This window comes from Podarcis muralis, chromosome 16 (genome assembly GCF_964188315.1).
Source record: "Podarcis muralis chromosome 16, rPodMur119.hap1.1, whole genome shotgun sequence".
Classification (NCBI taxonomy): Eukaryota; Metazoa; Chordata; class Lepidosauria; order Squamata; family Lacertidae; genus Podarcis; species Podarcis muralis.
The window spans coordinates 5,098,335-5,126,252 of NC_135670.1; the positions used below are offsets into that span (position 1 = coordinate 5,098,335).

The 27,918-nt window shown below is 49.8% G+C and overlaps 1 protein-coding gene across 3 annotated transcripts in view; it reads left to right on the forward strand.

Annotated features, from left to right (window-relative positions):
• OTUD7B (OTU deubiquitinase 7B) overlaps window positions 1-15,531 on the forward strand; it is a 52,022-nt gene extending 36,491 nt beyond the window's left edge. For all 3 annotated transcript variants that reach the window (XM_028709212.2, XM_028709211.2, XM_077920190.1), the window contains exons 5-12: window positions 2,372-2,473; window positions 3,894-4,021; window positions 5,470-5,582; window positions 7,948-8,075; window positions 8,818-8,967; window positions 9,614-9,728; window positions 10,150-10,234; window positions 10,969-15,531. In XM_028709212.2, coding sequence (XP_028565045.2) covers window positions 2,372-2,473; window positions 3,894-4,021; window positions 5,470-5,582; window positions 7,948-8,075; window positions 8,818-8,967; window positions 9,614-9,728; window positions 10,150-10,234; window positions 10,969-12,303 — 2,156 coding nt within the window. In that variant the 3' untranslated portion in view covers window positions 12,304-15,531. The remainder of the gene's footprint in view (window positions 1-2,371; window positions 2,474-3,893; window positions 4,022-5,469; window positions 5,583-7,947; window positions 8,076-8,817; window positions 8,968-9,613; window positions 9,729-10,149; window positions 10,235-10,968) is intronic.
• The last annotated feature ends 12,387 nt before the right edge of the window (window positions 15,532-27,918 follow it).

The following is a 27,918-nucleotide window of genomic DNA, read 5'->3' on the forward strand; positions in this document are numbered from 1 at the left end:
TTAATTGTAGGTTGTTGTCGTTTTAAAGAGGTACCGTATTTTTCGCTCTATAACACGCAGATTTTTTCTCCTAAAAAGGAAGGGGAAATGTCTGTGCGTGTTATGCAGCGAATGTGTGGTCCCTGGAGCCGAAAAATGAGGCAAAAATCAAACCGCGCTTCAGGGAGAAGGGAGCTCCGTGAGAGAGGAAGTGGTGGCTTTCCTGCATTCTGCCTCAGGGTCTTACTGCCCACCCTGCTCTGTTTCGTTACTGTGTTTGCTCAAACGGAACAAAGAGCAGGGAAAGCCCCTCCCCTCCAGGCAAGTAGAGGGGAGAGCAGAGCGTCCCTCGTTCTATCCTCTCCCTGCTCCGGAGGGAACAATGTTTGTGAAGGGAAGAGAGATTACAGGTTCGGCTTAAAATTCTGATTTGACTTCCTGCTTTTTGTTTTTGGAGACACACAGCATTCAAATATGCTTTCTTCCATTTAAAAGGATGAAATCCTTAAACAGTGTTTTGCCTGTAAATTCATGCGATCTGGAAGATTACAGTGTCTGTACCTCTTAAGGGATGGCAAAGCTTAGGTTTCGCTGCTAAATAGTTCTTAATGCAGTTAAAATGCTTTCTTCTGTCATGCTGGTGGGAGGGAGAGGGAGGGAGAGAGAGCGCAGGCTGGCTGGCTTGTGTGGGTGGGTGGGGGAAAACTTTTGCCTTCCTTTCCTCACGTTATAGCCCTCCTGCATTCTTAGCCTTCTGTGTTTTTCCTTCCCTCCCCACTTAAAATGTGGTTACAAAGCATGGATCCACATGGATCCTCAGGATCTTTGCATTGGGTCACCCCAAATTCACCATCAGAGCACACAGCATGTCCATGGCTACAGCCTGCCCCCCCAAAATCACACACCCATTGTTGCCTGGGGCTGCAATGGTGCAAAAACGTGGTTACAAAGCATGGATCCACATGGATCCTCAGGATCTTTGCATTGGGTCAGCCAAAATTCACCATCAGAGCACATAGCATGTCCATGGCTACAGCCTGTCCCCCCCCCAAAAAAAAATCATGCACCCACTGTTGCCTGGGGCTGCAATGGTGCAAAAACGTGGTTACAAAGCATGGATCCACATGGATCCTCAGGATCTTTGCATTGGGTCAGCCAAAATTCACCATCAGAGCACATAGCATGTCCATGGCTACAGCCTGTCCCCCCCCCCCAAAAAAAAAATCATGCACCCACTGTTGCCTGGGGCTGCAATGGTGCAAAAACGTGGTTACAAAGCATGGATCCACATGGATCCTCAGGATCTTTGCATTGGGTCAGCCAAAATTCACCATCAGAGCACATAGCATGTCCATGGCTACAGCCTGTCCCCCCCAAAAAAAATCATGCACCCACTGTTGCCTGGGGCTGCAATGGTGCAAAAACGTGGTTAAAAAGTATGGGTCCACATGGATCCTCAGGATCTTTGCATTGGGTCAGCCAAAATTCACCATCAGAGCACATAGCATGTCCATGGCTACAGCCTGCCCCCCCAAAAAAATCACGCACCCACTGTTGCCTGGGGCTGCAATGGTGCAAAAACGTGGTTACAAAGCATGGATCCACAGGGATTCTCAGGATTTTTGCATTGGGTCACCCCAAATTCACCATCAGATCACATGTCTGTGGCCACAGCATGAAGCACAAAAATGATACGTCCACTGTTTCATTCAGAATATTTTTTCCCTTGTTTTCCTCCTCTAAAAACGATGTGCGTGTTATGGTCAGGTGCGTGTTATAGAGCGAAAAATACGGTATATCAGGAAAAACCGATCTTCAGCCAAGCCAGGCCCTGACCAGCCTGGAGACGCGTTCAGGCGGCTCCCTCGTTCCTTCTCCCCCGGGGACGTTTGAGAGGCCCTGCGAGGCAGAATATTTCCGCAAGGTGTGCCGTCCTCTGACATAACCTGCTGTTATTCCTTGGGAAGGCAGGGATGTGGGCCTGCTCCAACTCCCCGCCTCCAAATACTGTGCAGGCGTTTTGTCCTCTGAGTGGCAAGAAAGGGGGCGCAATCTCTGGAACCCTTTTTGCAGGTCCACAACTGTTCTGGCTTCCCCGCAGATGTGGTTTCATCTCTTCTGCTGTTCCATCCACCGATGGGGTTTGGTGCTCCTCAGACGTTTACCTTTCTTGATTTTACTGCCTTATCTCTTGTAAATTGCTTTGAGGATTTTTGTGAATTTTATGAAACAAACGAAACAAAAAACTGGTCTCCTGGTGCGTCAAATGTCTAGTGAACTGTGGCCGATGTTGGCGCGAGGCTTGTAGAAAGAGAGAGACTGGGCTTGAAAATGCCCAGAACCTCAAAAAGCACAAAATAACTGCTTCCTGTTTCTTCTCCTTTTTGACCAGGTCGTCTGAACTGGTGGGCCAATGTCGATCCCAGCTGCCAGCGGTTGCTCCCCTTAGCCACGACGGGTGATGGGAACTGCCTGCTCCATGCTGCATCACTAGGTAAGACCTCCCTGCCACCAATGCAGTGCATTTTAAAAGCCAGTGCAATGGGACACAGCGTCCCTGAGCCTTCCACAGAGCCCACAAAATATTTCAGTAAATATCCCCTGCAAAGCAATCCACGATGCACACAAGGCTCTTCTGCTTAAATCTCATCTGCCCAGGCTGAACCTTGCTTGCACACGCCATGCAGCAGCCATTTGTGCGATGCCACGCCCTCTTGGCGGCCATTTTGTGCCCGGCGCCCACGGCACCTTCCTCAAAATTCTAAAAGGTCATTGACTCCTGGCATAGAATGAGGTATCGAGAGGCCAATTCAGATTCCCTAATGCACAGCTTAACTGTGTGTGTTAGCATATCTATGAATGTTTATATGGACATGTAAGAATGTGTGTGCCTGTGTGTGTGTGTGTGTGTGTGTGTGTGTGTATGCAAATATTTATTTACATTACATGCTGTATATGTATAGATAGGCTCTATATCAGGCACCCCCAAACTTGGCCCTCCAGATGTTTTGGGACTACAATTCCCATCATTCCTGACCACTGGTCCTATTAGGGATGATGGGAGTTGTAGTCCCAAAACATCTGGAGGGCTGAGTTTGGGGATGCCTGCTATATATCATACCTATATACCAGGGCATAGTATACAACTGACAATTACCAGTATCGCCGTAAAGTTTCTGAAGGACGTTTGCCATCTTAACACAGAAAATGAATGTTTTCCAGGGACTCAGCTATACAGCTGCAAACAAAACATTTTACATGTGTTGTAAAGTGTAGTATGCAAATGTGACACTAGATGGCGGCAGTGAGCTATGCAAAAACCATTGCATTTTTCAAAACTTTTTTTTAAAAAAACCTTTTCACAGCGTTTTTTAAAATGTGTGTAGATTCCACCCAGTATTGTTTGTGCTTGATGCTTTGGGGAAATAATGTAGTGTTACATTTGTCCACCTATTTGTATTTTATGAATTTACAAGTCTTGAGACATCATTTTTTTTGGGGGGGGACCACAATGAATAAATATAAACCTACATATTTTCAAAAGAGAGCATTATGATGACAGCTAACATTTTCCGCAATTTTAGAGGGTAAAAGATTTCCCCCCTCATCTTATAAGGCATATGAAACGGAGAGAACAATTACAGCAACAGATGAAAATGATAAAAGATGGCAAACAAAAGTATGAAATAGGCAGGTGGAATGAGTGCAGTTGCATGTGGGTTAAAATATTAAAATTCCAGGTAAAGAACAGTTGCATTAAACATTTCCAGCATTATTGTTCCGTAATGCTTTTTTTGGGGGGGGGGGTGTTATTTATCCTCATGGAAGACAAGGGGTGGGTGGAATTAATGAATAGAAGGCTTAAGTACCACTTGTTTGGTTCTTTCTAAAATTTCTCTTTTTCCTCCCTCTAGGCATGTGGGGTTTTCACGACCGGGATCTGATGCTCCGCAAAGCCCTCTACGCCCTCATGGACAAAGGGGTGGAAAGGGAGGCCCTCAAGCGGCGGTGGAGGTGGCAGCAGACGCAGCAGAACAAAGAGGTGAGGCCTGATCCTGCAGGGCCCTTGGGGTTTCCTTACGACCAGCCTCCACTGGCACCCAGCACTTCCTTTGGGCTGAGGCTCAGCCCAGGATCTCTTTCCTATGTCTTGGAACATAGGGATGCCCACAAATCCCAAGCGGTTTTTTATGCCTTCCTTATTGTGGGAGAAAGTTCCCTGGGGGTGGGGGTGGTTCAGGACAGAGGTTTGCACCGAATCCCCAGTAGGCCAGACTCTATTCAGCAACACGTTACAGGCCAGAGTCTGCAAGAGTACAGTTGTACCTCGGAAGCCAAACAGAATCCGTTCCGGAAGTCCGTTCGACTTCCAAAACGTTCGGAAACCAAGGTGTGGCTTCCGATTGGCTGCAGGAAGCTCCTGCAGCCAATCAGAAGCCGCATCAGACATTCGGGCTCCATAGAACATTTGCAAACCGAAACACTCACTTCTGGGTTTGCGGCGTTCGGGATACAAGGTATGACTGTATTTCCATTATAACACACGCTACACAGGCAAAATGCACGTCATCTGAGCTGCTTTCTCTCCCCCCAACCACCACTTGCCACCCTGTCACCCCACCATATCTCACCCAAACACATTCCTTTGAAACCATTTGTTGTTGTTGTTTAGTCGTTTAGTCGTGTCTGACTCTTCGTGACTCTTCGATTGGGCAAACATCGCTGTTTGTGATGGGAAGTTAAAAGAGGAAGCCAGTGGTGTCTGTGTGTGTTTGTGAAATTGTTGTTGTGTTGTTTAGTCGTGTCCGACTCTTTGTGACCCCATGGGCCAGAGCACGCCAGGCACTCCTGTCTTCCATTGCCTCCCACAGTTTGGTCAAACTCATGCTGGTAGCTTTGAGAACACTGTCCCACCATCTCGTCCTCTGTCGTCCCCTTCTCCTTGTGCCCTCCATCTTTCCCAACAGCAGGGTCTTTTCCAGGGAGTCTTCTCTTCTCATGAGGTGGCCAAGTCTTGGAGCCTCAGCTTCAGGATCTGTCCTTCCAGTGAGCACTCAGGGCTGATTTCCTTCAGAATGGAGAGGTTTGATCTTCTTGCAGTCCATGGGACTCTTGAAACACTTACTCAATCCATTATTATTATTTTTTACTGGACGTGCAGAGCCCTCCTTGTACCTCACCTGATTTTTAACTCTTAACATTCCCCCTTAACTGGCTCTTACCAGTTTTGTGGCCAGGCGTACCTGACAGTAGCCTCGCCGATAAAGGCTAACCTAAGTTGCACCTCGTTTTCCAAGCGCCGGTTATGTCCACACCAGGCTAGCTTTAGCACCGGATCCTCTCTGAGCGTTCATGAAGCCCGGGACAGTTAACCTCCAGGAATGCCCCATGCCCTGCAAACATCTTGAAAGTATCCTTGCAGTGTGGCGAGAAGCCTTGATTTACATATTGGTTTTCCCTCTCTTCTTGCTTGTTTTCCCGCCACCTTAGTCTGGCCTCGTTTACACAGAAGAGGAATGGCAAAAGGAGTGGAACGAACTGATCAAGCTGGCTTCCAGCGAGCCACGCATGCACTACGGCACAAATGGAGGGAGCTGCGGAGGGTGAGTGGTATTTCCCTGCTCCCCACAGATCACACCCAAGATTGTTACACTGGGCTCTGCCCTTGAAGGCTCCCCAGAAACTTCAGGTGGTCCATAATGCAGGAGTGTCAAGTCAAATAACCTTTATTGGCATCACATAAGCAGGTGGCGCTGTGGGTTAAACCACAGAGCCTAGGACTTCCCAATCTGAAGGTTGGTGGTTCGAATCCCCACGACGGCTCAATCCCTGCTCCTGCCCACCTAGCAGTTTGAAAGCACGTCAAAGTGCAAGTAGATAAATAGGTACCGCTCCGGCGGGAAGGTAAATGGCGTTTCTGTGCGCTGCTCTGGTTCGCCAGAAGCGGCTTAGTCATGCTGGCCACATGACCCGGAAGCTGTACGCCGGCTCCCTCGGCCAATAAAGCGAGATGAGCGCTGCAACCCCAGAGTCGGTCACGACTGGACCTAATGGTCAGGGGTCCCTTTATCTTTACCTTAAGAACATTCAGAATACATTTAAAATAGATAGGCCAGTTCAATCTCGTCGCTACCCCAACGGCACGGTCACCCGCCAAAGGGCAGAAGAGGCGAGCAATCCGCCTCATCTCTGTGGGTTTCCAGCAAGGGCAGGATCCTGTAGTGTACTTCAGCGATAAAAAATCAAATAGAGGAACTTAGCTACTGTCTTGGTGAGCTCCTGGTCTCTCCCTTGTAATAAGAAGCGCATGACCTCCGTCGCTGGTTTCCATGTTGGAATACATAGATGGTCTAGAAACTGTTGGCGGAGATCATCATACATTTTGCATTTGAGGGCCATGTGAGCTGGAGTTTCCACCAGGTGGGCATCGCATGGGCAGATCCGATCTCCTTCTGCCAAACCCGCAAACCTACCCCAAAGGAGGTTAGAAGGATTAGAATTGAACCTAGCCAGCGAAAAAGCCCTTCTTTCTTGCGGATGAAACAAAAATTGTAAATAATTGAGATTAAATTCCGAGCAGGAATGGCTGTGAGGGCGATCTGGCTGTGACATCAGTCACCCCATTGATTGCCAGGGTTGATTTGGCTGTTCTGGCTGGGTAGGCGGGTGTCCCCTTCTTCCCTCAACTCTCCATGTGCGTCCCTCCCGAAGCTGTGCGCTCGGTGGAAGAGGACGACCATCCCAGATAGAAGGAGTGTACCCTTCTTCGGTCAAGGGTATACAATAGCTGCGCTCTCCTGCTAGAGCAGGAATGTGTCTGTCTTGCAAGAGCCACATTAACGTGGGAGTGGATGCCATGAAATCCTACTCAATAATGATCCAGAGTACATTCCAACGTATAGTTAGCAGAGTAGATCCCCCCCAAAATAGACCAGAGGCAATTGTATTTCATCCAGCAGAGCATTACTGCTACTGAAGGCAAATGAGCTTAATGGTCACAAATCCATTACATTCAGGATTGGCACTGTCCATAAGAAATCCGGTTGCAGCAGTGAAAAAAGAAGAAATGCAAACTGACAGTGGGAACTCGATGGACAACCGTTGTGAGGGTGATGACCTTTTGAGAGCCCTGCACGGCTCAGGTTGGGGAGGATGATGGGAGCTGGAGTCCAGCAACAACATCTGGAAGTCCACCTGCTTCCTCATGTCCATGGTTTACAGCCATACAGCAGTGGAGGCAAGCTCTAAATCAGTGTTTCTCACACTTAGGTCTCCAGTTGTTGGACTACAACTCCCATCATCCCTAGCTAGCAGGACCAGTGGTCAGGGATGATGGGGGTTGGAGTCCAACAACAGCTGGAGATTCAAGTTTAGGGAAACACTTCTCTAAACAGGATGTTTGAAATGCATTGGCATCTGGCATCGGGTCTCTAAAATCTGATCAGATCGCCTACACTTTGGAACTCCCTGCCTGTTGATATCAGGCAGGTTTCTTCACTGTACACTTTTCAGCATCTGCCGAGAACATTTTTCTTTAGACAAGCCTACTCAGGTGTTCAGAATTTAAACTTTTCAAAAGACTTAAATTGTTGTTTTTAATTGTTCTTAGCGATCATTTTGCTTTATTCCTTTTTTGTAAACCGCTTTGAGGGCTGTTACAATCAAGCACTGTGTAAATTTTATCACATAAATAAGTTAATGAGCAGAACAGCACTTCGGAGGCTGCTTGTTTAGAGTAGAGGTTGAGGGTGCCTGTGGCCTCTCAGACGTCCCTGTGGTCCAACTCTCATCATTTCCCCTGGCTGTTGGCCATGCCAGTGGCTGAGGCTCTCCAATCCGTGCTGCCCCCTTTCTGGTCTTCGCTCCCCATTTCCCCCAGCTGAAGCTGTTTGCATTTATGCTTGCTGCCAACCACTCCCGAATCAAAATGTCTGACAGTGCTCCCCTTTCTCCCCCGCCACCCCGCAGTGTGGAAGGCTCCGAGGAGCCCGTGTACGAGAGCCTGGAAGAGTTCCACGTCTTCGTCCTGGCCCACGTGCTCAAGAGGCCCATCGTGGTCGTGGCAGACACCATGCTGCGAGACTCTGGAGGGGAAGGTAGGAGCAGTGGCTGTGGAGCAAACGCAGAGGGCAGACATCTCCTCGCTCCACTGAAGAGGGAGGCTGGGCGGCGCTCAACTTCTTCCACAGGGGTGGGGGTCAAACCAGATTGGGAATGAGGGGATGGCTCCAGTTGCGTCCCGTACAATCCCTAATGAGGGACATACAGTGGTACCTCGCAAGACGAATGCCTCGCAAGACAAAAAACTCGCTAGACGAAAGGGTTTTTTGTTTTTTGAGCTGCTTCGCAAGACGGTTTTCCCTATGGGCTTGCTTCGCAAGACGGAAACGTCTTGCAAGTTTGTTTCCTTTTTCTTAACACCGTTAATACAGTTGCGACTTGACTTCGAGGAGCAACTCATAGAACGCGGTGTGGTAGCCTTTTTTTAGGCTTTTAAAGACTTTGGTGATTTTTGAAGCTTTTCCAAAACTTTCCCGACACCGTGCTTCGCAAGACGAAAAAAAAATCGCAAGATGACAAAACTCGCGGAACGAATTAATTTCGTCTTGCGAGGCACCACTGTATTGGAAGGAGGCAAGGCCCAGAGCAGGCACTCGTGCAGAGGGGCATCAGGCAGACGCTGCTGCCAAGGGTTGCTTTGAGTTCCCGCCAGTGTTGCAGTGGACTGAAAGTTAACTCTTGCAGCCCACAACTGAGGGTATTTCTGTATCATCAGCAGGGTACTCAGTTCCTTCTCACTTCTCTCTCTCTCTCTCTCTCTCTCTCTCTCTCTCTCAGCATTCGCTCCCATCCCCTTTGGCGGCATTTATCTGCCCTTGGAGGTCCCCGCCAACAAGTGCCACCGCTCTCCCCTGGTCCTAGCCTACGACCAGGCCCACTTCTCTGCCCTGGTATCCATGGAGCAGAAAGAACCTCCCAAGGAACAAGGTACGTGCAGAGGGGCAGCGCTTCTAAGCTTATGCCCGGCTGAGAAGGCGGAAGGATAAAAGTCTCCCTCCCTCTTGCACGACAGTGGAAGTCGTGGACATCCAGTGAAGCTGAATGTTGAGAGATTTTCCCACGCAGCACAGAGTTAAGCTGTGGAACTCACTGCCACAGGAAGATGGCCACCATTTGCCATCAAGTCTCAAGTTTGATGAGAGTGATAGGAAATCACTTCTCCAGCAAGTTATTTTAGCAACTCCTGTCATGTTGCCTCCTACCTTCCTTTCCTCTAAACCAGCGGTTCTCAACCTGTGGGTCCCCAGATGTTGTTGGACTACAACTCCCATCATCCCTGACCACTGGTCATGCTGGCTAGGAATGATGGGAGTTGTAGTCCAGCAACATCTGGGGACCCACACAGTCCCAAAAGCACAACCTTAACCTCAGCCGAGTCAGTAACTCCATCCCAGCCCCTGCCAACCTCCTTTTGAACCCGAGTCTCCCTCGAGCTGGATGGTGCTGGGTCTGCTTCTGAAAGGGGCGAGCTTCTCAGCCTTTGCCTGGCTGCCTCTCCCCTTTGCTTTCCTGCAGCCTCCCGGCTCTTGCCTTTCCCGGCCTCTGAAAGAGCTGTTCCTTTTTTCCTCCACAGCTGTGATCCCGCTCACCGACTCGGAGCACAAGCTGCTCCCAGTGCACTTTGCTGTGGACCCCGGGAAAGACTGGGAGTGGGGTAAGGACGACAACGACAATGTCCGGCTGGCCAGGTGAGTGGGAAGGGGTCGGTTTGGGGACAACAAAGGGGAGCCACTCGGGAGGTCGGAAGGACTCAGACAACACAGTCTGGGGAAGGCGTGGTCTCATCCAGGGTCTCATCCAGCAGGGCCTACGTTCTTAAGGGGTGAGCTTGTGCTGGGTGGGATGAGGAGGAGGATTGATCGGTGGAGGGGAGGGAGGTGGCAGGCGAGGAGAGTGGCTGCCTTTTTGAGGAAGGAGAGACAGCCATCTTGGAATCTGGAATTTAACTCCGGCCCGGAAGGTCTCCCGCTTTAATGGTTTCTGAGCGCCATGGTTTCAACTTGTGGGAGAAAGTGAGGTACTTGGGAGTGTTGAAGAGATCCTACAGGGAGTCTTCCAGCTCTGACTTTTGACTCTGCCTCGCGTCTTTCCCCCGTTGTTTTCGTCTAGTGTGACGCTCTCGCTGGAAGCCAAGCTACACCTACTGCACAGCTACATGAATGTAAAGTGGATCACGTTGCCTTGTGAAATGCAGGTAAGGGAAACTTCCTTCCAGTTTCCAAGGAGGGCAGGTGTCCTATAAACCGATTCCTGTTCTGCTCTGGCGTAGAGGGAACGCTAATAATAATAATAATAATTATTATTATTATTTTATTATTTATACCCCACCCATCTGGCTGGGCTTCCCCAGCCACTCTGGGCGGCTTCCAAAAAAATATTAAAATAATGTAATACATCAAACATTAAAAGCTTCCCTAAACAGGGCTGCCTTCAGATGTCTTCTAAAATTCTGGTGGTTGTTGTTCTCTTTGACATCTGGTGGGAGGGCGTTCCACAGGGCAGGTGCCACCACTGAGAAGGCCCTCTGCCTGGTTCCCTGTAACTTGGCTTCTCGCAGGGAGGGAACCGCCAGAAGGCCCTCGGCGCTGGACCTCAGTGTCCGGGCTGAACGATGGGGGTGGAGACGCTCCTTCAGATATACTGGACCGAGGCCCTTTAGGGCTTTCAAGGTCAGCACCAACACTTTGAATTGTGCTCGGAAACATACTGGGAGCCAATGTAGGCCTTTCAAGACCGGTGTTATACGGCCCCGGCGGCCGCTCCCAGTCACCAGTCTGGCTGCTGCGTTCTGGATTAGTTGTAGTTTCCGGGTCACCAAGGGCTAACAAGACCATCCCCCAAAAGAGGGCAAAGCAGACCCTTGCTAAGTCTGCCTCTCTCTCTCTCTCTCTCTCTCTCTCTCTCTCTCTCCTGCCCCACTTTCCCTAGGCGCCTCTCGCGCAGCCCGAGTCGCCAACTGCTTCCGCGGGGGACGATGCCCGGTCTGCGGCCGACTCGGGCGACTCGGACAAGGAGTCTGTCTGCAGCAGCTCTGCCAGCAACAGCGGAGGCAGTAAGAGCAGCAGCAAAGAGAAGGAGAAGACCAAGAAGGAGCGGGAGAAGGACAAGGAGAAGAAGCGGGCTGATTCGGTGGCCAACAAGCTCGGCAGCTTTGGTAAGACGCTGGGCAGCAAGCTGAAGAAGAACATGGGGGGCCTGATGCACAGCCGGACGATCAAGGGGGGCATCAGCAACGGGCAAGGGGGCGAGACCCTGGAGAAGAAGAAGAAGAAGGGCTCTGTCAAGGTGAGGAAGGGCAGCAAGGACGAGGCGCTGTCCAGCGACTCAGCCACTCCGCCCGAGAAGCCCTGCGCCGCGGGCAAGGCGGCTGCCGAGAAGCCGCCGGACGGCTGCAAGTACAGCAGCGACGTCCGGCTGAGTTTGAGCATCCTGCGGGCCGCCATGCAAGGGGAGCGGAAGTTCATCTTCGCCGGGCAGCTCAAGACCAGCCACCGGCACCCGTTCCAGGAGGAGATGATCCAGCGGTACCTCTCGGATGCCGAGGAGCGCTTTTCGGCGGAGCAGAAGCAGAAGGAGGCGGAGAGGAAGGCAGCCGCGGCGCTGGGCAGCAGCGGGACGGCGGCCAAGAGGCCGGACTCGGACGGCAACCCCCTCAAAGGCGAGGAGGGCTTGCTGGGCACGGCGTACCCTCCAGGGCTCCCTCCATACGGGCTCCAGAGCCCCGACCTGGCTGCCGTGGGGGCTAAGATGGCCGGCTTCCCCTCCAGCTACTCAGGGGTCTTCACCATCCCTCGCCCCTCCATGACGGGCGGCGTGGAGGGCTCCCACCCGCCCAGCTACCAAGAGAGCCGGAGGCAGCTTGCCGGCGGACCCTGCAGCCCCCTGCCGCCCTATGCCACCTTGCCCAGGCACTGCCCGCCGGGCCGCCCTCACCCGTACCAGACCAGCCCTTCCCACCTGGGCGGGCGCTTCTCTCCCACCGAGACGGACACGCCCCCCAGCTACGTGGGGGCAGACTGCGACCCTTCTCCCTGCCCGGGCCTGCCCGCCAACGGCTTCCGGGAGTACACGGAGGCGGGCGGCTGCTCTCCAAAAGGCGGCGAGCGCAGCAAAGCCCGACTGCTCTACAACCTCCAGCAGACGAAATGCAAACAGCCGAACTGCAGCTTTTACGGGCACCCGGAGACCGGGAACTACTGCTCCTGCTGCTACAAGGAGGAGCTGAAGCGAAAGGAAAGGGAGGCCTTGATACACAGGTTCTGAAGGGCCGGGCACCGGACTTCCTGGCCCCCCGGACCCACGCGATCTGTGGGCAATGCAATAACGCGTCCTCCCTTCCCCTCGCCCCTCCCTCCCCGCCTCGTCGAGGAGAAGGGCTGGCCGGTGTCAGAGGGGGCAGCAAGCTGCTGGTGGGGGGCGTGGGGCGGAAGGCGAGACCCCCCCCTCGCTTCCGGGGGGGGGGGAGCGTGGAGAGAGGGCAGCGAATGCTGTTGGAGAGCAGAGGGGATTGGCAAAGGGTTGGAGGAATCGGGAAGGTTTGAGTTTTGCAGGTCGGAAGCCGTCAAACCGAACAGATCTTCTAGACCAAAGCTTTGAATTCCAAGGGTAAAACATACATGGTTTTGAAAGGGGGGGCCTTTCTCTCTATCTGCCCCCGACGTGATTTTCCTTTTTTCATTTCAAAGGGATTAAACCCGCCATCCCTACATTTCCCCCCCAAGTTTGAAATCTTTTTTTCCTCTTTTTATTAAGTAATATTAACCAGCTTTTTTTGATTTTTTTATTTAAACATTTTTAGGTTTTTCTCCCACCCCTTAAAACATGGCTTTTTTTTTTAAGTCGGAAAAAGGACCTTTTCCCCCTTTCTCTTGAGTCTCAACACTCCTGTTAACCTCCGCTGTGTCCAGGTTCTGCCCCTCTCCTTCCCGCAATCCTCTCCGGTCTGTCGCAGCTAGCTTCGAAGCCTTTTTAGATGAGTTGGGCTTGAGATATTCTTTTTAAAAAGATATATTTTTTATTAAAACAAACAAACAAAAAAGACCCTCTCTTGTAGGGAGCTGCGGGTGGGGTGGGCGAAGGGAGGGAACCATCAAGTTGCAATACTGAGTGTGTGTGTGTGTGTGTGTGTGTGTGTGTGTGTGATTGAGAGAGAGTTTTTTACTGTGCAAAAAAGCAAAAAAACAAAACTCAAGCCTGTTCTTTAGATGGTCAGACCTACTTTGGGGGAGTGGGGTGGGAATAGAAACCAGAACTTGAATTGGTGGGGACTTTGTTAAGAGCAATAAACCTCTGCAAACAACTTGAAAACCGGGGGAGATGGGGCGAAAGAGAGTTATCTGGGCATCACTGTGGTTCGATTTCCACGGCCCCTCTGCAACGCCGGTTACACGTGTGTGTACAAATTCTCTTACCTGCAGAGAATCACTCCCTTCCCGCACGAGCTGTTTTCTTTTCTTTCGTTTTGTTTTTCTCCTAGACTACCTCTGTTCTGCTGAGTAGAAATAATCTGGCTCTCTTTTGCCGAGCCGATACTTTGACTGTGGGAATGACGAGTAAAAATACTAAAGAATTATAGATATATATTTTTAACAGGGCTCTACATTTGTGTTAGAGGGGAGGGGCGGGTAGCGGGCGGGAGGGATGTAAAAAACAGAAAACTAACTATACACTATATTTTTCTTGTTTTGGGGGGCGGGAGAGCGAAATGACCTCCCGTTTTCCCACAAATCCTGCCCTCCCCCCAAGCCCCTGGAAATCTATGGCGTTTTTAGAAAATTCCTTCCCCCCGCTACACCTACCGTCGCTGCTGCAATGCGAATGTTTATTTCCCCAGGGTCGGGAACGGCCTTGGCAACCTCCGCCTGACACGGGTTTGAGCGGGAGCCCGTGAAAAGCGAAGAACGGGGGGCCGTAAAGCGGGCAAGATCCAGTGGGGAGGTACATCTGACTCGCTGACGAGTCTCCGAAACTATGCAATTCTTTTTCCACTCCAAAGCTGCCAGGGTAGGACGAAGAGGGATAATGCAAGTGTACTTAAAAAATCAGAACGACTGGGCAAAAGACGAAACAAAACTCGGGTAGTTTTCTTAGCTCCTTTGCGCTGCCTTAACAGGGACGGGGCGGAGAAAGGGGTGGTTGTCTTCATAGCTTCGTTTAGAGTATGGGGCGAAAAGAACGAAGGTGCCCATACAGACCGCCGGGCTCAGCCTGTCGAGGGCTCGGCTGCCTCGTATGAAAGGGAAGTGGGATTTTGCGGTGAGGGTCCTCTTCTCACCCCATGTGGGACGGGGGCTCTGCCCTACCCGTCCCCTTCGCTACGGTGGTGTCCACCGGCAATTTCAAATCTTCACGGATTTCAGAGCGGATGGGGTATTTTCCCCCGGTCAGGGGTGGCTGCGTGGAGCTAGCAGAAGACTGGAGTGGGGGGCAATAGCAGATGAATTATTGGGGCGCGGGACTCCCTGTCTGCAGTTCCCCACTCCGATGGAAGAGGCAAAGGCCTGTGCAAAAATGAGGAGCCTTCGGCTTTCCGGACATGGCCGAACTACAACTCCCATCAGGGGCGGTGATGGGAGTCGTAGTTCAGCGGCACCTGCAAGGCCAAAAGATATCACTCCAGGGTCAGGAGAAGGATGGAGAGCCTTCATCCCTCCAGCTACCATAAGCCTCTGGCCCTCGGCTGTGCCAGCTGACGGGAATTGAGGGCCGCGGACATTCCTCCCTTTATTTCAGGGGGTAAACAATTTGGGTGCTTGTTCCTGGCGGGTCTAGCCTGCCTAGGGCGTGGGTGCCAAGCCAGGGCCTCTTCAGTGGAAACACCTGGAGAGAGAGAGAGAGACCACCCCAGGTAATTTTCGATGCCTGAAGCATCCTTTGCTAAACGACAAGAAACCCTTTGAAGGAAGGCCGCCTTGAGTTGTGCTCACAGCTCTATAACGCACATAGTTAAAATGAAAAGCATCGCTGCCTAGCTGGGAAGTAGCCAAATTTTATTTGCTCGTCACACGTGTGGGCTGTGTGTGTGTGTGTGTGTGTGTGTGTGTGTATACATGTTCTTTTCCACCCCCGAAAATATCTCCCAAGTACAGGCATAGGCAAACTTGGCCCTCCAGCTGTTTTGGGACTACAACTCCCATCATCCCTGACCACTGGTCCTGATAGCTACGGATGATGGGAGTTGTAGTCCCAAAACATCGGGAGGGCCGAGTTTGCCTTTGCCTGCCCAAGTATATTTTCCTGGGGCTTTTGGATGAAACGGTTGCATCTATTGTCATCTTTCTGCCCACTTTTGAGTGCTTTGGGGTTGGCCAGCGGGAGCATTCACTGTGGGTTGTGGTGGTTGTTTTCTGCAAAGTTTGATCTGTATTTAAAACGAAAACCCCTCTGAATGAATCAGGCCGTTAAAGGTGGATACGTGTATGTATGTAGTCTGAAAAAGAAGAATGGCGAGGTTGGAAGATTGGATCGTGGAAGGTTTTGCAGTCATTTGGGGGGGAAAACCACCCAAAAAGTCATTTTTTTCCCTTTTAATAGTAACCCATGTTTCCCATCTGCTAGAGTATCTTAAGGCCAAAGTTAGGATAATGTCCATTCATTTTCTTTTTGCGTTAGGACAGCATGGTTGGCACCCGCCCAAGTCCTTGCTTAGACCCTCTTGAAATTAATGGACCTAAACTAGTCGACACGGATGAATTTCTAGGGGGTCTACTCCGTCTAGGACTAACAAGTGGCTTACAGCCCTCCCCCCCCCCCCCAACTCACAAATTATAATTTCTTCAGATCTCGCCTCGATGGTTAGTCACTGGTCTCCTGTGTCTGGTCTTATTTCATTAGTAATATTATTTCTGCAATTAGGTTGTAGTACTTTTTAAAAAATCAAGGGGAGAAATGGACTTGAAGCATTTTTGAGTTTGCTTTTTCTAAAAAAAAAAAGTATTTTTCTTCTGTGAACACCAGAGTGCAAACTAACGCCCAAATTCCAAAGCCTTTCCCGCCTTAATGACGTCACGATGAATTCTAATTAATTAACTTTCATATTCTTGGGGGGACTCTGAATCAGTGTAGCTGTGTCTGACTGGCTTTAGTTTTTTAAAAAATAAATTTTTTTCTAATATTCCACCTTGTTTCCTTTATGGCGAACATCTCTTCCCACCCTAACCTCATTCTTCATTCCTTAAAAGGGGATATTTTAAAAAGACGTCTTATTTATTGAACTGATGCAAACCCCTTCTGTCCCCCCCCCCTAAAAACCCATTGCCTAGGCAGCTGAAAACTACAATGAAAATGTTTTATGGTACACTCCATCCCCCTTTTTACTTTTTAGAAAAGGCTAGGTTGCAAGAGGGAGAGTTAAGCAGTCTGAATTTCCAAGCACCTTTTCATTTCAGAAACATACGTTTTTTGTAGAAAGGTGAGGTTAGGGGTTTGTGTTTGTCTGTGTATGTTTGTAAGGGGCGCGAGAAGAATGGTATGTTTGATTGTGGTCCAGCCCCCTCTGGTGGTCAGGAGTGGTTCTGCCACACCTCGGCCACACGTTTCCCACTGGGTTTTTTTTGGGGGGGTGGGAGGATTGGGGTTGGAAATTAAAACAAAAACACAGTTTTGCACGCTTTCTTGTGCAAAGGAAGGAAACGGGGTGAACCCCAAGCTGTGGCTTTTGACATTTCTCATGCTAGGACATCCGCTGGACTGTCCCTCCCTTTCCGCCCCCCCCTCCCCAAATAGGTTAAAGCGGTTGGAATGAACCCAAGTACTGTCATTGCTCTAGAGGCATAAACGTTTGAAAAAAATATATAAATATATATATATAGAAATATGCACAACAATACATTTTGCACAGCAAAAAAAAAAAAAAAAGAGCCTCATTGGACAACGGTTTTTAGTTTCGTTTATTCTATGCGAGCTCATTAACTCTTAAGGTTCTGTCTCAGTTTCTTTCAATTTCCTTTTTTTTTCTTGGAGGGGAGGGGGAGATAGAATGACTGTGGGGTTTGTTTGTTTTTTGTTGTTGTTCCAAGGGATTAATTAAAAAAAAAAAAAAGTCCAGGGTATAACTTTAACCAGCTTGTAGAGTCTCCATAGAAAGGTTTCTCTTTTATGGGTTTTATTTTTCCTGCTAGTTGTCCGAGAAGTGACCTGAATTAATTCTCCCGTTGTTGTTGACAATAAAAAAAAACTATTTTTAAAGAAACCGCAACTTTATTTAAACTTATATCGGTGTGGGCAACTTTTTATTTACTTTGCACCTGCAGTGCCTTTACTGAACACTAGGGGTCGCTCGCTGTCCGGTCTCACTTAAAACAGTGTATAATTTCTGCTTGGCTTGTTTTTAATAAGTTGTGAATCAGCCCGGTGACTCATAGGGAGGGACGCTGGTGTGCACCAGAGGAGCCTCCGGGGCACAGAAAGAATCATAGAGTTGGAAGGGCCCATTAGAGTCATCTAGTCTGACCCCCTGCATTGCATTCAAGCACTCAGCATAGAAATCAGCCCTAGGGGTTTGCAGATGGCAGGGAGCCTCTTAATGAGCCTGCCCTGGGACAGCTCCCCAATATATTTTCCCAAAGGGACGCAGGTGGCGCTGTGGTCTAAACCACTGAGCCTCTTGGGCTTGCCGATCGGAAGGTCGGCGGTTCGAATCCCCGCGACGGGGTGAGCTCCCGTAGCTCGGTCCCAGTTCCTGCCAACCTAGCAGTTTAAAAGCACCATCCAGGGGGTTGTGTGGGTTTTGCTTTTTCGAATTAGGGTTATAGTCAAACAAGGGATGCGGGTGGCGCTGTGGTCTAAACCACTGAGCCTCCTGGGCTTGCTGATCAGAAGGTCGGCAGTTCGAATCTGCACTCTGTCCCAGCTCCTGCCTACCTAGCAGTTTGAAAGCACGCCAATGTAAGTAGATAAATAGGTACCACTTCGGTGGGAAGGTAAACAGCGTTTCCGTGCGCTCTGGTTTCCGTCACGGTGTTCCGTGCGCCAGAGCAGTTTAGTCCTGCTGGCCACACAACCCGGAAAGCTGTCTGTGGACATACACCGGCTCCCTCGGCCTGATAGCGAGATGAGCACCACAACCCCATAGTCACCTTTAACTGGACTTAGCCGTCCAGGGGTCCTTTACCTCTACCTTTTGACCTATAGTTTCCCACCAGAGGCCAAAGGTCAAGAGAGTGCACACACACACCCAATTCAATGTATGAAAGCTCCCTGGCCAGGCCAGGTATCTGAAGAAGTGTGCGTGCACACGAAAGCTCATACCAAGAACTAACTTAGTTGGTCTTTAAGGTGCTACTGGAAGAAAAAAAAAATTTGTTTTGTTTTGACTATGGCAGACCAACACGGCTACCTATCTGTAACTGGCCAGGCTGGTGACTGAACACTGCGATGGGTCTTCCCCTCCACCAGAGGGCAGTAGGCAGCTTGGGGGCATCCTTCGTACTGTGTCCCCTGGTAAGCTTACAGCTGCTCATTCTGCCCAATGGTAGGGCCTGCCTTCATAGAAACAGCAGGTGCCCGGTCATCGGATCAGGACCTTATACTAAGTTAGCACAGGGGTCCCGTATCTCAGGGTTGTATACAATGAGTAGTAGCTGCTCTCCAGGGTTTCAGAAATTCATCTTCCCAAGCCTGACCTGGAGGGGCCAGGGATTGAACCTCAGACCCTCTGCATGCCAAGCAGGTGTCCTACCCACCCAGCTGTGGTCCTTGTTTGCAGCAGGGCTTCGCTGCAACTCCATTTAGTGGGTCAGGCCCTCCGAATTTAGGAAGAAATGGAATGGGCTTTAAAATGGTCCGAGATTAAAGCGATCCAATCTGCCCATCCGCGGCTGCTTATTTTCCAGTTTCTGCTTTTGAGGGCTGGGAAACGCCTTTTTGGATCTGGATAGGCATGGTGGAAGCCCAAACCCAGTCCTGGGACGTGTTTTAAAGGTCAGAGACAAATGCCAGAACATCTGAATCATCTTAAAAGCAAGAGGAATCTTGGAATCCCATCACTGCAAGAATTAGACTGGTGTTTTTCAAACCCTCCGCTCAAATCCTCTAGGGCAGTGTTTCTTGGCCTTGGGTCCCCAGATGTTGATGGACTACAACTCCCATCACCCATGAACACTGGTCCTGCTAGCTATGGATGATGGGAGTTGTAGTCCAATAACAGCTGGGGGCCCGAGGTTGAGAAAGGCTGCTCTAGGGTTTGGCAAGAGATCGCTGCTTCAGAGCTGGACCTGCACAGATTATGATAACACAATTGGCCCAAACAGAAAGAGGGGGCAGGAATTTCAAGCCATTTGAGTCGTTTGAAGCAGACGAAAGGAACCTTTTTATTACTATTTTATTAACCTATTATTATTTGATTTATATACTGCCTTCACAAGATCTCGCAGTCAGTGACCACATTTCCTCCTAGACAACTTTCTGAGGGCCACGTACAAAAATAGAGCAATTAATAAAACTTTACCCTTGTACTTTCAGCTGATTCCTACACACACACACCCCTCTCTCTCTCTGTATCTGGAGATGGATCTTCCGACTTCCAGGACACTTTCCCAGCCAGGCAAAAACTGCTCTGGGTCCAAAGGGGGACCAGTGAGGAGAGGTCGAGAAGGCCACAGGTTCCCCACTTCTGATTTGAACACACACTGGTGTTTTTCCCTGTATCTTGTCCCCTGCTTTTCCACACCAAGAGACAAATGCAATCTTTGGTTACCTGCCTGGGACTTGAAACGCGTCTGCAGGAGGCCAAGGTCTTCTGTTGCTTGCTTTTCCCTGGGCTCTGGTTACACGGGAAGGAACATTTTGTTGTGTTCACATTGCAGAGGCCTCTCAATGTGAGATGGTTCCCCTCTTCAGGGAGGCCTCACCCCACATCAAGGGTAAGAAAACACCCTTGGCTTTTTGTGTCTCCCCCACTTTCCTGGTGTTCTCCAAATTAGACACACACACAAATATTGGGGTGTCTTCCTGCTCGTCCTGGCCTCATCCAGCTCACTAACTGGCAGTGTCTCTCTGTGGGTTCGAGCTGTGATTCCTTCGTTGTAGCGGGTTGGGCTAGATGACCCTGGGGTCCCTTCCAACCTACAATTTTGCGATGGAATTGAAGGAGGATGGGAACATTTTAAAGGGTCGGCTTTTCTTCTATTACCTTCCTGTGCAAGTGTAGCACCCTTCCCCAAGCAGAGATAGGTCTCTGGATTGAAATTAGGGTGCCTCTTTACAGATACGGTTTGGTATTTCACACACTGGTCCCATCACCTCCTGGCAAATAGAAGGGGAAGAAATGGAGGCAGTGAGCGATTTTACTTTCTTGGGCTCCATGATCACTGCAGATGGTGACAGCAGTCACAAAATTAAAAGATGCCTGCTTCTTGGGAGAAAAGCAATGACAAACCTAGATAGCATCTTAAAAAGCAGAGACATCACCTTGACAACAAAGGTCCTTATAGTTAAAGCTATGGTTTTCCCAGTAGTGATGTATGGAAGTGAGAGCTGGACCGCAAAGAAGGCTGATCGCCGAAGAATGGATGCTTTTGAATTCTGGTGCTGGAGGAGACTCTTGAGAGTCCCATGGACTGCAAGAAGATCAAACCTCTCCATTCTGAAGGAAATCAGCCCGGAGTGCTCACTGGAAGGACAGATCCTGAAGCTGAGGCTCCAAGACTTTGGCCACCTCATGAGAAGAGAAGACTCCCTGGAAAAGACCCTGATGTTGGGAAAGATGGAGGGCACAAGGAGAAGGGGACGACAGAGGACGAGATGGCTGGACAGTGTTCTCAAAGCTACCAGCATGAGTTTGACCAAACTGTGGGAGGCAGTGGAAGACAGGAGGGCCTGGCGTGCTCTGGTCCATGGGGTCATGAAGAGTCGGACACGACTAAACAACACAACAACAATTTCACACACACACACACCACTGGCTTCCGCTTTTAACTTCCCATCACAAACAGCGATGTTTGCCCAATCGGCTTTCTCCTCCCTGTCGCAGAAGACGTGAAGCTCACACCATTTGGCCGCTTCAAGCCAATTACGTGGCCTTAATCCCATAAAGTCTCTGTGATTTCTCATGACAGGTTGCCCTTTCGGTCAAGATCTAGGCTGTGTGCTTGTCCTTTTAATTCCTGTGATGGAGAGAGAAGGTGATGGAAGACTCTGATGGTTCCTAGCAGCCTTGTCTCGTACTCGTACTCGTGGATCGGAAATTCTAAGAAGCTCAAACAAACCTGCAGTTTTGAAATCAGTGCAGCTCTGAAAGGCTCGGTCCGCCATCTTGATTCGAAATGGCATCCAATTTTATCCCCCCCAAAATTAAATAGCTGAAAACCTGTTCCTTGATTTAAGGCTCCATCGTGCAAAATTAGGTGTTGACATCTTAAAGCGGTACTCAAATGCATAGTGGATAAACAACTTTACAAAATACAGGGTAGATAATCATAGAATTGTAGGGTTTGGAGGGATGCCAGTGGTCATCTAGTCCAGCCCTGAAATTGAGGAATCACAGCTGAAGAATCCCTGGCAGATGGCCATCCAACCTGTGTTTAAAAACCTCCAAAGAAGAGTCCACAACCTTCTGAGGTACTTGCTATGTTGTTTGTTGTGCTGTTTTATTTAAGGACAACTTTCCACAACCCCTTGTCAAATGAATCCCAGGTTTCATTAGAATACGTTTTTTACAAATTAATTTATCAAAATTTATCTACTGCCTAACCAAATAGAAACTCTTAAAAGGGTTTTTTGTTGTTTTAAACAAACAGCAACAACAACCCATAAAATATACATGCAACAGCCCTGGATAATTTTTGGAGGAAATCAGAGTTAGGAAATGTATCAGAAAATATATAAGAAATGCCCTGGCTTCTAGGTGAGACATGGGCTTCTCCCCTGTTTCCAGCAGTGGTCAGCTAGATCCCGTGGGTGGGGTGGGGTGGGGGTCCCAACGTGGACAGAAGGCACTGGCACTCCCCTGCTGCCTGTCCCCTGCCTTTGATGGTAGACTGCTTCTGAGTGGGGAGGCTCCACTTTGCCACTGGATTTTGCCTGGCTGCATTTAACTTGGAGTAGTAGAAGAACATTGGGATGTGGGTGGCACTGTGGGTTAAACCACAGAGCCTAGGACTTGCCGATCAGAAGGTCGGCAGTTCGAATCCCCGCGACGGGGTGAGCTCCCGTTGCTCGGTCCCTGCTCCTGCCAACCTAGCAGTTCGAAAGAACGTCAAAGTGCAAGTAGATAAATAGGTACCGCTCCGGTGGGAAGGTAAAAGGCGTTTCCGTGCGCTCCTCTGGTTTGCCAGAAGCGGCTTAGTCCTGCTGGCCACATGAACCGGAAGCTGTAGGCCGGCTCCCTCGGCCAATAAAGCGAGATGAGCGTCGCAACCCCAGAGTTGGTCACGACTGGACCTAATGGTCAGGAGTCCCTTTACCTTTTTTAGTAGAAGATCAAAGCATCCTGTCCTCACAGTGGCCAAACAGATCCCTGTTGTGGGAATCCCACAGGCAGGATCTGAGCACAAGATCCTTTCCTCCGGTTTGCAGCAACTGTGATTCAGAAGCACTTCTGTTTCCAACTGGGGAGATCAGAGCAGAGGCATCCTGGCTGGTAGCCATTGATCGCCCTCCTCCACAAACGCTCCCAACCCTCTTTCAAAGCCGTCTTTACTTCTGCGTAAAGAAGTCCTTTCTTTTATCTGTCCTGAATCTTCAACGTTCAACTTCGTAGGGTGTCAAGGAGTTCTTTTTAAAAAATATATAAAAATTATTAGTATTTTCCACACAACAACAACAACAACACAAAAAATATTGAAAAATAACAATACAGTGGTACCTCAGGTTAAGTACTTAATTCGTTCTGGAGGTCCGTTCTTAAGCGTCAAGGAGTTCTCTTTTTTTTAAATATAAATTTTATTAGTATTTTCCACACAACAACACAAAAAATATCGAAAAATAAAAATACAGTGGTACCTCGGGTTACATACTCTTCAGGTTACAGATTCCGCTAACCCAGAAATATTACCTTGGGTTAAGAACTTTGCTTCAGGATGAGAACAGAAATCGTGCTCCGGCGGTGCGGCAGCAGCAGGAGGCCCCATTAGCTAAAGTGGTGCTTCAGGTTAAGAACAGTTTCAGATTAAGAACAGACCTCTGGAATGAATTAAGTACGTAACCCGAGGTACCACCGTACACAAAATACCAAAATCGACGTCAAGGAGTTCTTAACATTAGAAGAGAAGGGCCAAAGCTTTTCTCTATCCACTCGGCATCATTCTATAAACGTCTGTCACCCATCAATGGAGCTGGATGAGTGACGCCTCTTTAATTCCAGCTCCCCGTGTGGCTAATTTTGGGGGCAACCCACGTTTCGCCATCGATTGGAGCCACGTGTTTAGCTTCCTCCTGCCCCAGATATATTTGTCTCCCATCCAAATGTACACAAGGGCTGTTCTCCCTTTGAGGGCGAGAAATTCCTTCCCAGCTGAAAAAATCTCTTTAACCTCCAAGGTTTTCCAACCTCCGGGCAAGCGGCTTTTCTGAGGGCTGGGGTCACCCCCCCCCCCAGCACTCTCTGTCCCCATGTTTCCTGCCTCTTCAAACAGATGACATCTCGATGCTTTATAGGAGCCAAGCTCTGCATTTCTCTTCTCTGCCTCCCGGCCGAAGGACTGAATCAACCAGTTGTTCTGGTTGCTGAGGAACGCTGAGATCCAGTTTCTCCCACTGAACCAGCCTCTGAGCCTGGAAATCTCACAGCCAGGCCAGGGGGCGAAGCAGGACTTGCCCCTGGCGTTGCAGTCCTCTAGAGTGGGCAACTGGAGTTGACGCCATACCTGAAGACTTCCTGGAGACACCAGATTGGCCATGGTGGAAAACAGGACTTGGGCAGCGATGGGCCTTCGCTCTGATCCAATGGGCTCTCCTTACTATCCATTTGCCATGGTCAGTTTTAGGGCTGGGCGAGTCCTGGGGTGGTCTGGCGAATCTTAAAAAAACGCAGAATAAACAAGTGAGAAACACTGGCCTGCGAGTGCTCCAGTTGGAGAACAGCCTTTACCAAAGGTGTCATGGGTTTTGAAGACACTCGAACTCAGGACGCAAGGGAGAAACGTGCTAAGAGGAAGGCATGCTTGGCCTTCCCTCGCCGTGATCAACTCCCGCCTGGAAACCTACATCCCCACTGTGGAAGGACGTGTAGATGCAGAATTGGCCTCCACAGTCACTTACAGACTCACTCTTAAAACTGTGTTTATGGAAGACAATCTTACTCGGCTACAAGGGATCACCAAAGAAGAAGAAGAAAGGTGTTATGACTCGGTACAATGCAGGTCCATGTTTAAACCCTTTTATCATAGCTGTCAACTGTCCCTTATTTGGCGGGAAAGTCCCTTATCCCAGCACCGTGTCCCCCTGCTGTCCCTTATCGATGATGTCCCTTAAATTTTCCGGGTTTCAAAGGAAGCAGCTCCTCTCGCTCCCTCCCTCCCTGCCGGCCGGCCAGGGAGGAGGGAGGCTCCAACTGTTTTGCTTGGCTGTGTTGCTCACCCAATAAGGAGTCTAAGAACAACTGGGGGGGGTGGAGCTTGCATGCCTTGTGCCGATCAAATTGGCCACGTTGCCTGGGGACTCGCCCTTGCTCAGCGCTTCCCAGCAGAGAGGTGACGGTGGTTTTCCTTGCTGCATCCCCTTTGCCGGGTTGCTGCGCTGTGGGAACCACCGCTTGAGGCTTCGTTTGGCTGCCGGCTGGGCTTTCTGCCTTTGGCTTGGAGGGGCTCAGAAGTTGAACATACCCTGTGCCCTGAAAATCCCTTATTTTGGCTGCTGGTCCCTTATTTTTGAGGCTGCTGGTCCCTTATTTTCAAATCTGTAAGTTGACAGCTATGTCTTTTATTCAGAACCATGAGGACTAGGATCTCACTTCCTTTTGAAGGCCTGCAGCTCAGTGGCCTTCCTGAGAGAGCTGCTGCCAGTCAGTGTAGCCAGTACTGCGCTCGGTGGGCCACTGCTCTGGCTCTGTTAAAGGTGTCATTTTCATGCCGCTGTGTTCCTAAGTTGCTAACGCTCTGGTAGAAAGGTTTCCCCCCCCCCCTTTGCTTTTGTTCCTCCTCATTGAACTCGAACCCGCAGCCCAGCTATTTTCCTTCCCGAAATGCCTCATTCCTGCCCCAGCTATTAAAAAAAAAACCCCACGCAGGGAGTGCTTTCTCTTACCCACTTTCACGGCGCACCTCATGTGCCCTCTGATAATGTCTTCTGCATGACAGAAGGCGCCCCGAGGCCCTGAGACGGGAGAAGCCATAAATAATAAAAACACAGAGCACAGTCTTTTTCTCCCCTGGTTTGGAGCTAAATTTGTCTTTTAAGAGGGTGGGGAGAAAGAGCAAATTTCCGCAAGGGAAGCTGGTGATTCACCCAGACGGTGCTTTCTTCTTTTTATGAGGGTCTGTCAGGCAATCTGGAAAGAAGAAGTTCGGAAGGACATTTCATTCTCTTTCTCTCGGGCAAAGGTGTAAAAGAGAGGGGTCGTGTGCTTGGATCCTGCTCAAGTCTTTCCCATTGGGCCACTGTGAGGACAGGATGAGCCCCCCCCCAGCCTGATATAACAGGTTCTTCTGCCCCTGTGGAACCTCCAGCTCCAAAGGCAGTCTATTTAGATTCCTAGGTTCATAGGGGCATTGAGCAAACATGATGGGCAAATCTGTCCATTTTAGATTCTCTCAGTTTCTTTTCTTTTTAAAAACAAGTTCTCCAGATTTCTGCAAGTTCTCCTGTCAGCCTGGATAGCTCAGGTGGTTAGAGCATGATGTTGAGAATGCCAGCGTTGTGGGTTCAATCCTGATACAGGGCAGCTGCATATTCGGTTGGAATAGATATCCTCAGGGTCTCTTCCAACTCTATGAGTTGCAATCTGCTTGGAATCCCTGCCCCTGAAAAAAGTCCTCATGATATTTCACCCACATTTTAGGGCGAGTTTCTCCTAAACCACACATTTTTTGCAAATCCATTTTCGCCCAGGTAAACTGCATTATCGTATCCTATTTTCCTTTTGCACAGACACACTCACACACCCTGGTGTGTGTGTTTTTGCATTGCAAAATGAAGAAACGTCCGCGTTTCAAAAGTTGGCTGTGTTTCCATCCACACTCCTGATTTCTGCCTTTATTTATATGAGAGGATGGGTGGATAGGCGATATCAGGGACATGTAGCTTTTTGCTTTGTTTATTTAGAGAATTTGTACCAGGCTCCTCAGCCAAAAGATGCCCCAAATTGCCGTACAAACAATCCATCTGAGCAAGACAGTCGCCGCCTGCAACACTATAATCTAAAAAGACAATGACACACAAAGAGGAAAGAGCACGCGGAGGGCAGAGGAGGAAAAAAGCAGATCTCATGAAGACCAGCTGGCATTGGAAGACTGGGTAGCTCAGTAGGTTAGTGTATGTTGCTGATAACAGCAATGTTGCAAGTTTGGTCCCCATAGGGAACAGCTGAGTATTCCTGCATTGCAGAACTTTCTTCCAGCTCTAGAATTCAATGATTTCAGGCAGAGCTGTATGGAATGAACCCTGATTCCCAACTCTCCCACTGATGCAGCCTGATGGATTGGGTGGTGCCTGACTGAGCAAATGAAGCAATAATAATTTATTTATACCCCGCCCATCTGGCTGGGCTTCCCCAGCCACTCTGGGCGGCTTCCAAAAAAATTATTAAAATACTGTAATACATCAAACATTAAAAGCTTCCCTAAACAGGGCTGCCTTCAGATGTCTTCTAAAAGTCTGGTAGTTGTTGTTCTCTTTGACATCTGGTGGGAGGGCGTTCCACAGGGCGGGCGCCACCACCGAGAAGGCCCTCTGCCTGGTTCCCTGTAACTTGGCTTCTCGCAATGAGGGAACAGCCAGAAGGCCCTCAGCGCTGGACCTCAGCGTCTGGGCAGAACGATGGAGGTGGAGACGTTCATTCAGATATACTGGGCTGAGGCCGTTTAGGGCTTTCAAGGTCAGCACCAACACTTTGAATTGTGCTCGGAAACGTACTGGGAGCCAATGTAGGTCTTTCAAGACCGGTGTTATGTGGTCTCGGCGGCCGCTCCCAGTCACCAGTCTGGCTGCTGCATTCTGGATTTGTTGTAGTTTCCGGGTCATCTTCAAAGGTAGCCCCAAAGGCTACCCAAAGGCTTCTCTCTCTCTCTCTCTCCAGTCAATGGAAAGAACCACTTTGCTGCATGTTCTGATATTTGACTCCATCCTGGGACTCCGCCAATCCCGTAAAAGTGGCCGAAGGTTTAAGAAGCAAGCTGCCGGTCCACATTTCATCATGCATTCCTCTCTCTCTCTCTCTTCCCCCACTTAATCCCTGGCGCTTTCCTTGATATCATGAAACCCTCCAGCCAGGGAGTGGTGGCTTCAGAGCCCTTTGCTTCTGTGTGTGAGGAGGAAAGAATCTCACTTGTCATGGGGCCTCCTTCGCAGCCTTGAGCGAACAGGTAGGCGGGGGCTGGCCTTAGGTCGTCCTCAGCGCCACCCAAATAAGCATCATGAGACCCGGCCTTTAGCGAAGGAAGGGCGCCCAAGAGAAGCATTCCTCCCTCCCTCCCTCCCTCTTCCTCGTGCAGCTGCAACACGACAGCCTTGCGGTGCTGCCAGCGGGCCTTACTCTCCGGGAGTTGCAGCTCTTCCACTTACTCTTGGGGCTCAGATGGATAGGGGGCCTGGCAGTGGGGTAATGAGATCCCAAGTCAGATGGCCAAATCGGCCAGGTCTCCTGGGCAGGCACCTGAAACACCGTTCTGCATCTGAGAGGTGACAGACCAGCTTAGAGAAATGGCAAGGCGAACAAAAACAACAACAGTTTCCCCAGCCACTCTGGGCGGCTTCCAACAAGGATTAAACAGTGGCGTAGCGTGG